Here is a 12,819-nt window from a genome sequence, read left to right as displayed (position 1 = left end):
TATAAAACAAGCATTGGCATACAGATAGAGATGTATAAATTGAGGTCTGCTTATCATCCTATTTCAACAGATTAATAAACAGAACAGCATATCATATTTGCTGGAAAACAGTACATTACCCCGCAAGCAGGAATGAAATGTCCAAAATTTTGCATATTGGTTAAAGTAATACAATTTGGTCTTGTCAATCAGAAAAGCCTGGATGTGAGTTCTTTCACTTCATCTACAACATGGTTATAATCAGCCTGCAATTTTTCTTGTTCTTCTGATTCCAGTTCCCCCTTAACAGGCTTGGTTAGCACCAAGACGCAGCATGTTGGCCTCTTGGTAGCACCAGCATTTGCAAGATCCTGAAAGGGCAGATCAATCAGACACAAGAAGGGCATATATATAAATAACATAAATATCCTGTAAACCTGCTTAGCAAACTCAATTCAGAACTGCAGTTTCATTGTAACTTACAGTCAAAGCTCATGGCATTTTAAACCATAGATGGTCTAGGGGAATCAAGCTCCAAACCTTGCAGGAACTAACCACAAGCCGATTTTCAAATATACTTCACACTCAAAAATTAAAAAAAGAAGGATGAATTGAGAGAAAACCTTTTCAATTGCAACAGCCTACTAAATACCCTAAAAGCCTCTATTCCCACAATAATACAGACAGGAAGGACAAGCAAGTCAACCAAATGAGAAAGAAATCTATACAAACAAAACAATGTAATGTTTACAAGAGAAAAAGACAAGACTAAGCATGTGATGCCACATCATAATGAATGCCCAGAGAAGGGTGAGAAAAAAGAAAGTAAAGTACCTCTTTTGAAGGAACATAAATGTAGGGAATATCTGATTCTTCACATAAAATTGGAACATGAGTTATAACATCAATTGGAGAAATATTCCCAGCTATAACACATAATCTGCACTCGCCAAAAAGGAGAGAGGATCATTAACAATTTCTAAGTAATTTAAGCAACAGTAAGCTCTTATATCTGATGCAAATTCTATCATAAGTTAGCTGAACAAGACAAGGATGCATGAGATGCATGACCATAGCAACATGTGAAAGGAGATATGGTTTTCAGATGAATGAGAAAGAAATACAAGGAAAAATGCCACATCATGAAATCCTAATTGAAACAATCGGAACCCATATACTTGAAACTCAGAGGAAACCTGTTGTTTTATGCACAGGAAGAATGATATGCTAAAGCAGTAAAGTAGAAAACAATGATGAAGTTAAACTATGTAATCTTAACTTTCTACCAAACTTTACTCATATAAAGGCGTAAAAGTTTCAGAATCTCAGCTGAGAAGAAACTTACCCTTTATGTCCACGACGAATACTTTTAACCACTTCCTTCACTCCTCTCTTCAAACATTTGTGTCCAGCAGCTACAACAATACATTAAGATAGTATAGTTACAGTGAAGGATATATTACACAACCAAAAAGAAAACTAAATGTCATAAGTTGGAGGATCTAGAATCCATCTTCCATCCTCACTGTAAATTCCCAAATACTGGAAAATGTTCAAATTCCTCAACAGAAGAACACCTTGGATAAAACAAGCATTTTTCATCTCTGTACTCAAGCATACCCAAATGAGATTTTTTTTTTAATTTTTTCGAGGAAAAAACTATATGCTTATAATGTTCTTGCGAGTAGAATTATATAAAAGCTTTTGAACAAAAGCAGTTAAAAAAAAAAAAAGAACACTTAGAGTTTAGAAGAGCTCGTAAAAATTATATAATTATTCCTGTTTACAAAGAGAAATTCAAAAATTTTCGAGCTTAAAAAACACATTTTATTACTCTCAAGAAACACGCGAGACTTCTATCGATTTAACCAAACCCTTTAAAACAGAAAAAGAAAAAAATTCGACTGTTCAAAAATGCTTTTAAGGTGTCGAAAGCACAAATAAGCACACTCTTAGTATTGAGAGTTTCAACAAAACAAAATTTCCAAGCGGAGGATAACCATATGCACAGTTCGAAACACATTCTTCAAAAATTATCTAAAACACAAAGCCTTGACAGAAATAAATTTAATATAACCAGATTGTCCTCATTCGATCAGCGAAAATATAACATGAAAGATAATATTTTGAAACGAATCCATGCCCATATGAGCAACAAAGTAAACGAAAACGCAAACACAACGGAAAAAATATTTTCACCTCGACGCACAAGCTTGAGAGTTCTCTTGCAGAGCTTCTTGCCGGCTAGAGGTTTAGCGATGGGAGCAAGAGCAAGAATCTTCTTCTTCTCCTCCTTTTGTTGAGTTCTCTCTGCTTCGCTATCGCTTCCCATCTCTCAGTGCACTGTTTTGAGAAGAGTTGAGAAGTCCCTGCAATGGCTATTAGGGTTTTTCACTATTGGCTGTTGCCTTGCTAAAATTTCTTGGGTTCAAGTTTTACGAGAACGGCCACCTTTATGGTCAGTTGGTGACCCGCCAATTAGCATTGTTTTGATCTGTCCGACCCACAACTCAACCCATTCCAAATGGGCCGAATCCGGGCCCTATTGGTTCAATTGATAAGAAAATGAAATGTAATTTTTGTATAAAACTATTATTTTAATTAATTTTGAGAAAATAATCTTATTAATTAATTAAATTTGACTTTGAATTGAGATCAATTACTTTTTTTTCCTTTAAACCAATGACTTACACTAAAATACCTTTAAATTTAAGAACATAAATTCTTCTCATTTTCACTCATCTCCATTTTTTTTAATTTTTTACATCTCTCACCTTTGCATCTCCACATTATTTAAATTGGTTTTTTCTTTCTTCATAATTCTTTTAGAATGGATTTTTGCTCTCGTTTGGTTGGATTTACACGTGTGTTGTTAGTTTCAATAGCTTGTGTTTTTTATTTTTTGATTTGGATAATAGAGTTTAGACGTGAGAATCTTCTTTTTTGAATTTTTGATATCGTTTTTCAAATGTAAAGAGTACAATTATTATAAACTGTTAGTTATGTTATTTGAAGATCGAAATATATTTGATTTATAAGTATGAAAATCGAAATTTAGATTACACAAAATAATTAACTTATACTAAGATCCAATCAACCACACTTACACACCAATCACTTTACTTTTATTATATGTAAAAACTCTTTTCTTATAGTTCTCAACATTTTTATGCTAACATTTGAGATTTGAGATTTTATCTTTATATTTCATACTGGGATTTGAGAAATGGGATAGGTGTTTTGGTTTTTATGCATCATATTTGGGTTTTTATGTTGAAAAATTCAATGGCAAAACAAAATCATCAGCATTCGCCAATCTAACAGCGGCATCATCAGTGTATGGTTGGAGCCTTCAACCGTATGCAACAAAGACAATAAAGTTTTGAGTCATAGAAACTGGCAAGTTACAGAATCGAATCTGTAGATTTCGCTATAAATAAAGCTCCATATCTTGTGTATTACCTGTGGTCCAAACGAGAGAGAGAGAGAGACTTTGCATATTTGCAAGCATGAACTGCATAACACGTGCAACCATTTTGCCCATTTCTGTTATTTTCTTCTAATCTTTGCCTTCTGTTCTTCATTCTTTCGGATTTCAATTTCAAAAGCTGCCACTCCCTTTTCCCGCATCAGGCCGAGTCTTCTGCTTTTGATGCTGCTGGCGCTGGCCCTTACGCTGGTGTTGCTGATGGTAGAATTCTCAAATACGTTTACCCAGTTGTTGGTTTTGTAGATCATGCTGTCACTTCATGGAACAGGTAACATTTTCCTGCTGCTTTTTATGGAATAAACAATGAATTTAGGCAGCTATAGGACTAATGTTTCAGTGGCAATTAATTCATCCTTTACATCAGATTTGTAATTTTAATGGGTATTGTGCAACCGAGAGTAAAGGGTAAATAAAGAGATGAAAGAGTAAGGACTTTGGGAAAAAATATTCATATTTGTTTGCTGATTTCTTCTACTTTGACTTTGTATTATATTTTTTAGGGTTTCTCTTTGTTATTCTCTATTAGCGAAAAAAGAAGACTCACTTGTTTTACAATTTTGAGACTCAATAAAAATCTGACAACTGTTGCTTGCATTGTGACAGCATTAATATACCAGGATCAACTTGACTTTCTGAACATTGACTTGACTCAAGGCCAAACGGATCTCCCAGAAGCTAATTTTAACGCGGTCGATTTTCTCTCTTTTGCAATCAGTTTCGTTAGAGCACCCACTGCTCTAACTAATTGTCTACCATTTTCTAGTATGTTAAGTATGGACGCGCCTAAAAGCATATCGGTTGAAATAGTTTTGGCTTTTTGATCAATCAAAACCTTTTCCCAAATTTACAAACTCCTTCCAAAGCATATGACTTTATGGACGTAGATGATGATATATATCTATACAAATAGATCTTAAATGATAATTTTAGATAAATTCTGTATCGGAAAAATAAGAAAAAGATGTTAGGTCTGTTTGTGCATCTCACATTAGTTAAAGATAAGAAGATTTGACTGATTAAATAATCTATAAACTCTGTCAAAACGCGTTTTAGATTATAAACTCAAAAATAAAACCGTGATAGATAATATCTTGACAATAAGTTGAGTTATTAGAACAAAAATATTACATACAACAAACCTTATTATTAGAGCAAAAATCCAAATCTGTTGAATCATATTATGATCTTTTACATCACATATGGTCAAATTTATTGAATCATGTTATGATCTTTTACATCTCATATGATATCAGAGTGGTTTCACATGTCCTCTTAACTAATGGTGATCAAAGAATCTAAATTTGTTTAATTATATTATGATTTTCTACGTTTCATATGATATCATAATAGCATCATCTATCCTCTTGATCAATAGTGATCCAAACCTTACTATTAGATTAGGGAATCCAAATACCAAACCTTACTATTAGATTAGGGAATCCAAATACCATACTATTGGACCAAATTTACCGAATTATGTTATGAGCTTTTACATCCTAGTAATGCTAGTTACACTCAATTTTGAATACCCTATAGGTACTTCAAAAATATATAATCACGTGATTTGAGTTGTCTTATCCCCCAGTTTTGCACTTGAGGAGGTAACAACGCATTGATATTAAGAGCATGCAGTCCATTTCTGTTAACGACTTATATAGAGTAACAATTTTTGTTAACCTTAAGAATGCTTCAGGTCCACGGCACTGTGTGTTGGCAACGTCATCCCAGCTCTAGGACCTGCATGTGGGAGGCCATTAGGTGTTTGGGGTTCAATAACTGAACAGGGGACCTCTACATTGCTGATGCTTACCTTGGCCTACCGGTATTGCCGAAAAATCAGGAAGTTGCAACACAACTTGCCACAAGTGCAGACGTTCGCTTCCCCGATGATTGGATGTTGATCCTCTAACTGGAGATGTGTATTTTACGGATGCTAGTGCTGTTTACCAAATGAGGTACGTTTCCTTTACTTAGTTTTGGATTGGACAATGAACTGAAGAACAAAACTTGAAATAATTTTCCCTCCTTTCCTTTATTTTGCAGTCAATTTCAACTTGCAGTTGCTAAAAACTATTCAACAGGAAGAATGACGAAGTATGACATTAAACCAAAAGGGTTACAGTGTTACTTAAGGGATTTGCAGATCCGGCGGGGACTGCAGTGAGTCCTGATGGCAGTTTCGTTCTTGTGACTGAGTTTATTGGTGAAAGAACTCAGAAGTATTGGCTCAAAGGTCCAAAAGCTAACACACAAGAAGTTCTCATCACCATAAAAGGGAAAAGTCCAGACAATATTAAGAGGAATCCGGGCGGAAATTTTCGGGTGGCAGTGAACCAGGAGACAGTTAGGCCAGTAATTGTGAAGCCTGAGGGAATAAGAGTCGATGCAAACGGTGCTATTAAGAAATCACTGCCGATATATCTCTAGTACGGACTAACAGAAGTCAGTGAAGTTCAGGAATTTTCTGGGAAACTTTACATAGGATCAATGTATGCCAATTTCATTGGTGTCTACAAGTAGAACAGCCCATGCAATGGCGAATAATAATAATAATAATTCCTGAAGTGGCAGTTTGTACTGCAGTCAAGAGATGATAACATAAGGCAAACACTTGCATCTCTAATTGTATAATTCGCTTAATATTCAGTGGCTTTCATAGTTTTCTCAGCATATGAATTACACATTCACCGGCTTAAGGTTGCTCTCCTGTGTACGAATTCTGCAACCAAACTTATTACAGTTGTTTCAGTGATAATAAACTCAAAAAAAAAAAAAAAAAAAACCACATTGTGGCATATTTATTTACCTTGAAACATGTCATCCATAGAATTTTCTTCATACAGTTGCAATGCCTTACAAGCAAGTCCAAAACAGTGATCACTTGAAGAAGGCTGTTTCTGCAGCTCGGAATACTCCCTACCAGCCTAAATAGTAAATTTGCAAATCACAAGAAATCAGTTTGGACTCTAAAGAAAACGCAAAATATCACTTGCACATAAAGTTTAAGGTAAGACACAAAATTCATGTACCACATTAACTTTGGCCCTTAAGGAATTCAACTGCCAATGCAGATCTGGATCACATAATGCATCTTCACTGATCAAACTTTCATCAGAGTAACCATTACAGACATGTACTCAGATAGGCACACTCTTAATGTACGAAACCAACACCAACATCTTATCGACTCATTTATTTGCTAGTGATTTGAGTATTAGAAGATCATATCAGACAAATAGCACAGCCCAGTATATCACTGTATGTGGCTTAATTAACATTACAATACAAGGGCAATACAGAACAATGAAAACTCACCAAATCATCATATGTCCTTTCAAAAAAATTAATGAAAATTTGTAGTCAATGATATTATGCAAGCATGACACAAGCTAAGGCTTTATCTGCAACGTGGCAATGACTAACCAGATACGATTGATAAAACTTATAGTTTGGCGTAAAGAAAATCCTGCAGGAACAGCAAAACAGTGAAGAAGGCCTGGAGGTAATATAAACACTCCCCTTCTTGTAGCCTTCTGATTCTCTGTGTAATTCAGTATAAATACTCTAGAAACATACTCCGTGTATAGCAGTGAAACCTAATTCGTTTTAGACGATGCAACTGTCAACTTAAACATTAAATATTTTGGCAACGTAAGTCATCAGCATTCACCAATCTAACAGCGGCATCATCACTGTGGGTTGGAGCCTGTAACTATAAGCAACAAAGACAATTCGGCGGCCATCTTCATATTCTGATACTGTTAACCACGGCATTAGAGAGATGGACGCATCCGTAGATATAGAAACTGATACATGCATGCAAAGATGTCAAACACCAGTGTGGCTCCCAAATCTTCATGGGCTTTTGAGGACCTTTGACAAGTGACTTAATTTTTAAAAATCTATTTAAAGGGTTTTGGGTGTGTGAATTCTGAAATATAGGGTTATCTTTCTCCTTCCTACCCTACTCTACTTCAATAAAGTTTTGTCATAGTAACAAGCAATAGAAACTAGCAAGTTGCAGAATCGAAGCGGTGAATTTCACTATAAATAAAGCTCCATATCTTGTGTATTACTTGAGCTCCAAACTCGACAGAGATAGAGACTTTGCATATTTGCAAGCATGCACTCCAAAACACGTGCAGCCATTTTGTCCATTTCCATTATTTTCTTCTTGTCTTTGCCTTCTGTTCTTCATTCTTTCCGATTTCAAAAGCTGCCACTCCCTTTTCCCGCATCAGGCCCGAGTCTTCTGCTTTTGATGCTGCTGGTGGTGGCCCTTACACTGGTGTTGCTGATGGTAGAATTCTCAAATACCTTAACCAAGTTGATGGTTTCGTAGAATATGGTGTCACTTCACGCAATTGGTAATCAAATTAAGCCACAATATATATTTTTATTGTATATTCATACATATTTCTTGTTTTGTATATCAACTTAATTTAGAACACATAAATCATATCCATACCCTGGAAGATAATTAATAACTCCCTGCTGCTTTTCATGGAATAAACAAAGAATTTTGGCAGCTATATGACGAATGTTTCAGTAAAATACATAATCCAAATCAAGGAACAACACTGACAATTCATTCTTTGCATACTTATAAACTCAGTTATATTATATATTATTACATTAAACATATTATATCTTCTAGCCAGGATCTATTATTAATTTAGCAGTGAGAAAGTGAGGCTCAGATCTGTGATTTTAACGGGTTTTGTGTAATGGAGAGTAAAGGGTAAATAAAGAGATGAAAAGAGTAAAGAATTTTGGAAAAAGATTCATATTTTTTTGCGGATTTCTTCTTCTTTGAAGAACATGCAGTCCCTCCATTTCCGTTAAAGACTTATATGGAGTACAAATTTTATTAACCTTAAGCATGCTTCAGGTCCCGCGCACTGTGTGTTAGCAACATCAACCCAGCTCTAGGACCTACATGTGGGAGGCCAATAGGTTTGGGGTTTAATAACTTTACAGGCAGCCTCAACATTGCTGATGCTTACCTCGGCCTACTGGAATTGCCGGCAAATCAGACAGTTGCAACGCAACTTGCCACAAGTGCAGACGGTGTACCCTTTCGCTTCCCCGACGGATTGGACGTTGATCCTCTAACTGGAGATGTGTATTTTACAGATGCTAGTGCTGTTTACCAAATAAGGTACATTTCCTTTCCTTAGTTTTGGATTTGACAATAACTGAAGAACAAAAGTTGAATACTTTTCTTTATTTTGCAGTCAACTTCAACTTGCAGTTGCTTTAAACGATTCAACAGGAAGATTGTTGAAGTATGACATTAAAACCAAAAGGGTTACAGTGTTACTCAAGGGGCTTGCTGGTGCAGCGGGGACTGCAGTGAGTTCTGATGGCAGTTTCGTTCTTGTGACTGAGTTTATTGGTCAAAGAATTCAGAAGTATTGGCTCAAAGGTCCAAAAGCCAACACAACAGAAGTTATCATCACCTTCCATGGGAGGCCAGACAACATTAAGAGGAACCCGGGTGGAGATTTTTGGGTGGCAGTGAACCAGAAGACACTTATTCCACTAATTATGCTGCCCGAGGGAATCAGACTTGATGCAAATGGTACTATTAGGGAATCACTGCCGATATCTGTCCAGTACGGACTTCAATCAATCAGTGAAGTTCAGCAATTTTCCGGGAAACTTTACATAGGATCACTGTATGGAAATTTCATTGGTACCTACGAGTAGAACAGTCCATGCAATGGCGAATTAATAAGGGTCCTGAAAGAAAAAAGAAAATAATAATAGTAATTCCTGAAGTGGCAGCCTGAATACAAATACATACGTCTAAATAAAGTTGTAATAATGCAGGGAAATTTCCTGTCACCTGTTGCTTGAAATCAGTAGTAAAGTATTTACTATTTAGTATTATTATTCGCTGCCCCCAGATTAAATCGCTTCATGCTCTAGAGCATTGTATATCTTTTGTTTTTCGTGCTTTTTAAAAGTGCACCTTAAAATGAGGCTGAAGCTTAGAAATCCAGTTGAGCAGACCAAAACTTATGGTTTGTTCCACACCCAGAAAGGATGGTTCACTTTGTCTCATTCAAGATCAATACATATCATATTCATTCATATGCCACTTAAAAGTTGCTAAGGAATCTTTCGGGGCCAAGTGAGGACGGCTTCAGGGAAAACTGACTTTGCTCTTACTTGGGTGATTTTTTAGTCCTGTGAAGCGTACTAAGAGACCGCATCTAAAGTATCATGGGATTTTATTTTCTATGAATCTTACCATTAAGCTTCTTATTCCTCTCTAATTATAGTCCCTGATTCAACATTCCCTGTCTCTTATATATTTCTTGACACAATCAATTTATCAACAACAAACATTTTATTTCTGGTGAAGTTTACCATTGCCTTCTTTAGGACTTCCCATCAGACTTCGGAGGAATGAAATGTTCGGTGAAGTTCAGGCAAAATAAGCAAAAAAGGAAACACAAGCAACATATAAAAAATAAAAAATCTTAAAATGGTTCCATTCCAGGCGAATTTCAGCTATTGAATGAGAGATTTTACATTTAAATTCGACCAGAGAACAAAGTCAATGTATAAACACAATGAAATGAAAAGTACGAAAATTTATCTATATGATTTATGAACAGCATAGTTATGATGATCTATAAGCCATGAATTCAGCCACAATTTCAGGTGATCTTTGGAAAACGCTAGAACTTCATTGACACTTCTCATATGGCGGCCTAAATTTATGGTCTGCTCCATACCCAGAAAAAATGGTTCCTTTCTTGATTTTGGATTCTGTGGAGTGGAGGGATAGTTCCCTGCTTGATTCAGGATGGCACACTGATCATATTCGCTTCCTATAACAACTTTGGAATGCTATAAATGCCGGCATGGATATCTATGGCTTTTCACTCAAGAAAAATGACTATCCCTATAACCTTTGGCTTCAAAACATCAGTCATGTTGTGCATCTTGGTTTCCGTCCTGTCTGCGGCTTCCATGGTCCTTTCCATCCCATCTTTTACCAAAATCATATTGCCACCTCCAACCTCAGGTCCTGAATCTCTCGCCTTTGAGCCATTTCGTGGAGTATTCTACACAGGAGTTGCTGATGGAAGAATTCTCAGATATAGAGGACCCCATGTTGGTTTCTCAGATTACGCCTTCACCTCGCTCAAGTGGTAACTTTGGCATCTTTAATGATTCTATTCTCTTTACTTAATTCACAACCACCAAACTGAATAAAGGTTCACTCTTTTGATTAACTCTGATGGTACAGGTCCCATGCTGAATGTGATGGCACCACTAATCCAGATCTGCGACCAAAATGTGGAAGGCCATTTGGTTTGGCACTAAACAGAACAGGATATCTCTTCATTGTAGATGCCTATTATGGTCTCTTGGTAGCAGGACCTAATGGAAGATTGGCAACACAACTTGCTATTAGTGCAGAAGGAGTGCCTTTCCGCTTCTGCAATGGTTTGGACATTGATCAAGCAACTAGACTCGTGTATTTCACGGACTCCAGTGCGGTCTATGATCTAAGGTTCCTTTGACAGACAACAAGAAGCTTTAAGAGAATGAACTTAAAACTGTTTACCTCCAATTCTCCTTGCAGAACTATCGCAGACCACCCAGATGATTCCACAGGAAGATTACTGAGATACAACCCGAAAACTAATCTAGTCAAGGTGTTGCTAAGGAATCTTAGAGGACCAGCAGGGGTTGCAATTAGCAGAGACTGCTCATTCCTTCTTGTCTCAGAGCTCAGTGGCAATAGGACAATAAAATATTTTCTCACAGGTCAAAGAGCCACTACTTTCATATGCATAAACTTCCAGCCAAAGCCAAATAACATCAAGAGAAGTATAATAGGAAATGACTTTTGGGATGCAGCGATAATGGGAGGACAATCACCTCTACCGATAGGGCAAAGAATTAATGGATTTGGTAATGTCTTGGTTACAATAAGTTTTGAGGCACAGTATGGCACCACTGCGATCAGTGAAGTTCAACCATTTGCTGATTCATTATATATATCATCAAGGTTTGTGAATTTCATTGTTGTTTACAGGCCCTAGAGAAAAAACTTATTAAATGAACTTTGCAGTCAATAATATTATGCAAGCATGACATTAGCTAAGACTTTATCTGCAATATGCCAATGACTAACCAGATCCTATTAATAAAACTCACGGTTTTGGGTAAAGAAAATCCTTCTGGAACAGCAAAACAGTGATGAAGGCAATACTTCTCCCACATATCTAAGCATCCAAGGCTGATTGAATCATACTGCAAATGTAAGCCACACCCTAAAAGTATTATGAAAGGACCACAAAGCCCTGAATAGTCAGCATGCAACCAAACCTACTTCGCCAAATTATGTTCACAAGGAACACAAAATATTTCAAGAGGATGGTGTGATCTAAGGTACCTCATTTCACCTAAGCTTTCGTATTCCCCTTTCAGCCAAACCATAAAAGAGCATAACCCAAGAATTTTATGTGATCAGGCTTACAACAGTTATAAGGGTAAAAATTGGGAAAATATGATAACAATAATGAATTCAAAACTTGAACTTCCTAAGCGAACGGAGAAACTAAGTTTTATTAACAGTTATAAAATTAAAAATCTACAATTTTCGAAAGTTTTCGAACTGATCTTTTAATATGCCCAATTGGGTAAGCATAACACTACCAAGCTAACCAGTTCATGTTCCATCTAAATCATTTTCAAGAAATCTAAATACTGAATGAAATTTAAAAAATAAATAAATAAATAAGGGGTTATCCAAAAAAACTGAGCACTGTATCTAACCTTGCTTAGATCCTGAGACCTATCCGTGCCCTTTGTTTTCAAAAGGGTTGAATCTTGTCTGTAAAAGCAACGACAAGAACCAAAAAAAAAAACTAAATTTTTCATTTTTTATTAATTAAGTGAAATGCAGATTAGAGAGAAGTTACTGGAGGTGGAACTCGAAAGCATCATCAACCAAATCGTCGACGGCGTTTAGGGCTTCGTTGATAAAAATTTGTGGGTTCAGATTCAGAGAATTAAACACGGCCTCGCTTTCACTAACCTCCATTCTCACTACTCAGAACACTAACTTGATTGTTTCTAATTTCTACTTATAAAAAAAGAGTTCGATTCGAATTATCATTTTAGGGATTCAGTTTTACAAACGTGATTTTCCCGCCAAAAACTCTGAAAGTGAAAAAGACGGGCTTGAGACGAATTGAACATTTGAAGAGAGGAATGCTCCTTTATTAATAAAGAACATAATGAAAATAAGATTACTTTTGCTTTTTTTTTTTGGGATAAATATACCGAAATTACCGGTCAAAGGATCGTTGGCCGCTAGC

The 12,819-nt window shown here is 36.1% G+C and overlaps 4 protein-coding genes and 1 pseudogene across 4 annotated transcripts; 3 read left to right on the top strand and 2 right to left on the bottom strand.

Annotated features, from left to right (window-relative positions):
* Window positions 1–13: 13 nt before the first annotated feature.
* On the bottom strand, window positions 14–2,419 carry LOC123196126 (H/ACA ribonucleoprotein complex subunit 2-like protein). The gene is made up of 4 exons (XM_044610014.1): window positions 2,179–2,419; window positions 1,325–1,394; window positions 814–919; window positions 14–350 (listed from the first exon to the last, which is right to left on the bottom strand). The coding sequence occupies exons 1-4, from the start codon at window positions 2,309–2,311 to the stop codon at window positions 189–191; spliced, it is 471 nt and encodes a 156-aa protein (XP_044465949.1). The 5' UTR covers window positions 2,312–2,419; the 3' UTR covers window positions 14–188.
* A 1,082-nt stretch (window positions 2,420–3,501) lies between these two features.
* Window positions 3,502–6,032, top strand: LOC123196512 (annotated as a pseudogene).
* Window positions 6,033–7,250: 1,218 nt separating this feature from the next.
* LOC123196511 (protein STRICTOSIDINE SYNTHASE-LIKE 12-like) lies at window positions 7,251–9,367 on the top strand. Its single transcript, XM_044610573.1, has 4 exons — window positions 7,251–7,296; window positions 7,551–7,836; window positions 8,361–8,630; window positions 8,707–9,367. The coding sequence occupies exons 1-4, from the start codon at window positions 7,251–7,253 to the stop codon at window positions 9,179–9,181; spliced, it is 1,077 nt and encodes a 358-aa protein (XP_044466508.1). The 3' UTR covers window positions 9,182–9,367.
* Window positions 9,368–10,339: 972 nt separating this feature from the next.
* LOC123196510 (strictosidine synthase-like) lies at window positions 10,340–11,538 on the top strand. The gene is made up of 3 exons (XM_044610572.1): window positions 10,340–10,638; window positions 10,737–11,003; window positions 11,076–11,538. Exons 1-3 carry the CDS (start codon window positions 10,340–10,342, stop codon window positions 11,536–11,538), a joined length of 1,029 nt encoding a protein of 342 aa, XP_044466507.1.
* LOC123196508 (protein MIS12 homolog) lies at window positions 11,160–12,758 on the bottom strand. Its single transcript, XM_044610571.1, has 3 exons — window positions 12,421–12,758; window positions 12,182–12,332; window positions 11,160–11,824 (listed from the first exon to the last, which is right to left on the bottom strand). Exons 1-3 carry the CDS (start codon window positions 12,540–12,542, stop codon window positions 11,597–11,599), a joined length of 501 nt encoding a protein of 166 aa, XP_044466506.1. The 5' UTR covers window positions 12,543–12,758; the 3' UTR covers window positions 11,160–11,596.
* Between the last annotated feature and the right edge of the window lie 61 nt (window positions 12,759–12,819).

Source organism: Mangifera indica, chromosome 14, assembly GCF_011075055.1.
Source record: "Mangifera indica cultivar Alphonso chromosome 14, CATAS_Mindica_2.1, whole genome shotgun sequence".
Lineage (NCBI taxonomy): Eukaryota > Viridiplantae > Streptophyta > Magnoliopsida > Sapindales > Anacardiaceae > Mangifera > Mangifera indica.
The sequence above is the reverse complement of the archived record's forward strand: the minus strand, read 5'-3'. Positions and strand labels throughout refer to the sequence as shown.